General features: G+C 33.9%; 1 protein-coding gene across 1 annotated transcript in view; it reads left to right on the forward strand.

Annotated features, from left to right (window-relative positions):
- Positions 1-2,373, forward strand: part of LOC106876666 (uncharacterized) — a 143,397-nt gene that overhangs the window by 67,461 nt on the left and 73,563 nt on the right. Inside the window, exon 12 of the mRNA XM_014925299.2 lies at positions 1,118-1,245. Coding sequence (XP_014780785.2) covers positions 1,118-1,245 — 128 coding nt within the window. The remainder of the gene's footprint in view (positions 1-1,117; positions 1,246-2,373) is intronic.

The raw sequence follows: 2,373 nt of genomic DNA on the forward strand, positions 1-2,373 counted from the left end.
ATATATATATATATATATACACATACATATATATATGTATATATGTATATACATATACATATACATATATATATGTATATATGTGTGTGTGCGTGTGTACAGAAACACGATGGCAGAATGATTCAGAAGTTCACATTACAACCACTCAGTTTCAGGTTCGATCCTCGTGCGTGGCATCTTGAGCAATTGTCATTATTTATAACTTCAGATCAACCCATACCTTGTGAGTGAAAATGGGTTGATGGAAACTGCATAGAAGCCTGACTCCGCTTGAAAATTACGTTATGGGTACTCTTGTCTGTAGAATGCTTTATCCACTTACACGCTAATTCACAATTCATTGGTCAAACGGAGGATATTACAGAAGACACAGAAAGTGTTTAACTATTGAACCGGACTCTGAATTATATGATAGGAAAGCGAATGTTTGAGCCATAATAGGTGTGCTTGAGGCCACACAATTCTAAATGTTGTAGAAAACCTTTAGATGTTAGATAAAAAAAAGTCATTTATGATAAATGCATTATTGTTCCATATTTGTTTATTTATATTTCTATCACTTCTATCAATATAGTCAAGATTTAGGTTTTTCCAACGCAAAATTATTTATCTAAAGATCATACGCTCTTTGTTGACAATGACAATAATTGTCAAGTACTGCATTAAGGTCAGTCGATTATATCTTATCCTGAAGCTTCGTAGTATTGTATGTATACATGCATACATACATACATACATACATACATACATACATACATACATACATACATAATCCTTGGAATTTATAATCATTTAATGCATCGCTACGAGAGTTTCCACAAATCACATGACTTTTAAGATCATAGTTTGTATTCCTGAGATGATTACAGTGTATCCCGTAGTATCTTGGCTCACTAGTCACCATCATTAGACAGTGACCGGCATAATGGAATTGGAGCTTTATTTGCATATTCAAAACATTAACATAAGCATATATATATATATATATATATATATATATATATATAACTTCAGCTACATATGCAGCTCACGAGAAACCAATGTTTAATCTAGGCCGTTTGTCATTATTCTCTAAAATAAAACATTCAACTACTTGTTTTCTTCTGTATTTCCATAGCAATACAATTATTTAAAGCTTCCATTGAAATACTTGAACTGGAAGGCACTCCGGTTACGTTTACAAACGTGATGAACACTTCAACCTCTCCGAGCTACCAAAATATTACACATCATATAAAGTTATTGGTAAGTTTTTATGTATTATTTTTTAATCGTTTATTTAGTCATTTTCTCCAAACATGTAATCTATTTTAGTACGATCTGAAAACAACAAGAAAAATAAAGCTCTAGATATTAGTCGATCTCCAAGAAATAGCAGTCAAATGTCCTTTAAACTTGACACTACTCCCAACTAGCTTTGCACTGACTTGGTACCAAGAATACAACCATCTGGATACTGAATCTATCTATCTATCTATCTATCTATCTATCTATCTATCTATCTATCTATCTATCTATCTATCTATCTATCTATCTATTTATCTATCTATCTGCATGTATGTATGTATGTGTGTGTGTGAGTATATACATAAGCAGCTGTCTCGAGAAAATCTTGTATACAAGGCCAAGACCATAGACCCCAATAGAGTAGCAAAGACGTATAACTCTAAAACTTTCAAGGAAAGGTATCCGCAACATCTGGCGTCATTCAGCGACAAAAAATAAAAAATAAAAAACATGCAATGTCCCTGTCAAATATGATATGAACATCGAAAGAAGGTGGAATAAGCACCCCCCACCCCAGATAGAATGGAAAATTATTGATAAGCCAAAAAATACTGAGGACGGGGTACCAAATGTGAACTTTCTATTACTGAAAGACTAAACATTATACAATCAATAGATAACATCCTAAATATTAGAGATGGAACCTTCTCTCCCTACATGCACAAGCAATATTTTACACTCAAATACTTCAAAGAAGAGACACCATCTGCGACGGTAATCACACGAGGATAGCCCCTTTCCTGAACGAGAAATCTGAACACACAGCACACACAGAAGAAATATTCCCCAATGATAAACTACCTCAGTACACCCAGAACAAAAACAAATTAAGCACACAACAGTTCGTCCAAAAGACAAAGCTAAGGGAGACAAACATTTAAAAGATGGCACCCAGGAGTAACGTCCCTTGATTCATGGTTTTATTCACGACAATTCACGAGAATCCCCGCAAACTAAACGAGGGTGTGTTTTCCAAAATAGAGGCGAACATCTTTTTCCATGTGATCGGCTTGAAAAGTTGTTAAGACACTAGGATATTTTCCTACTTTTCTTAACATGAAATCAATAGTAGTCTCAATTCGCATA

Source organism: Octopus bimaculoides, chromosome 3 (genome assembly GCF_001194135.2).
Source record: "Octopus bimaculoides isolate UCB-OBI-ISO-001 chromosome 3, ASM119413v2, whole genome shotgun sequence".
Lineage (NCBI taxonomy): Eukaryota > Metazoa > Mollusca > Cephalopoda > Octopoda > Octopodidae > Octopus > Octopus bimaculoides.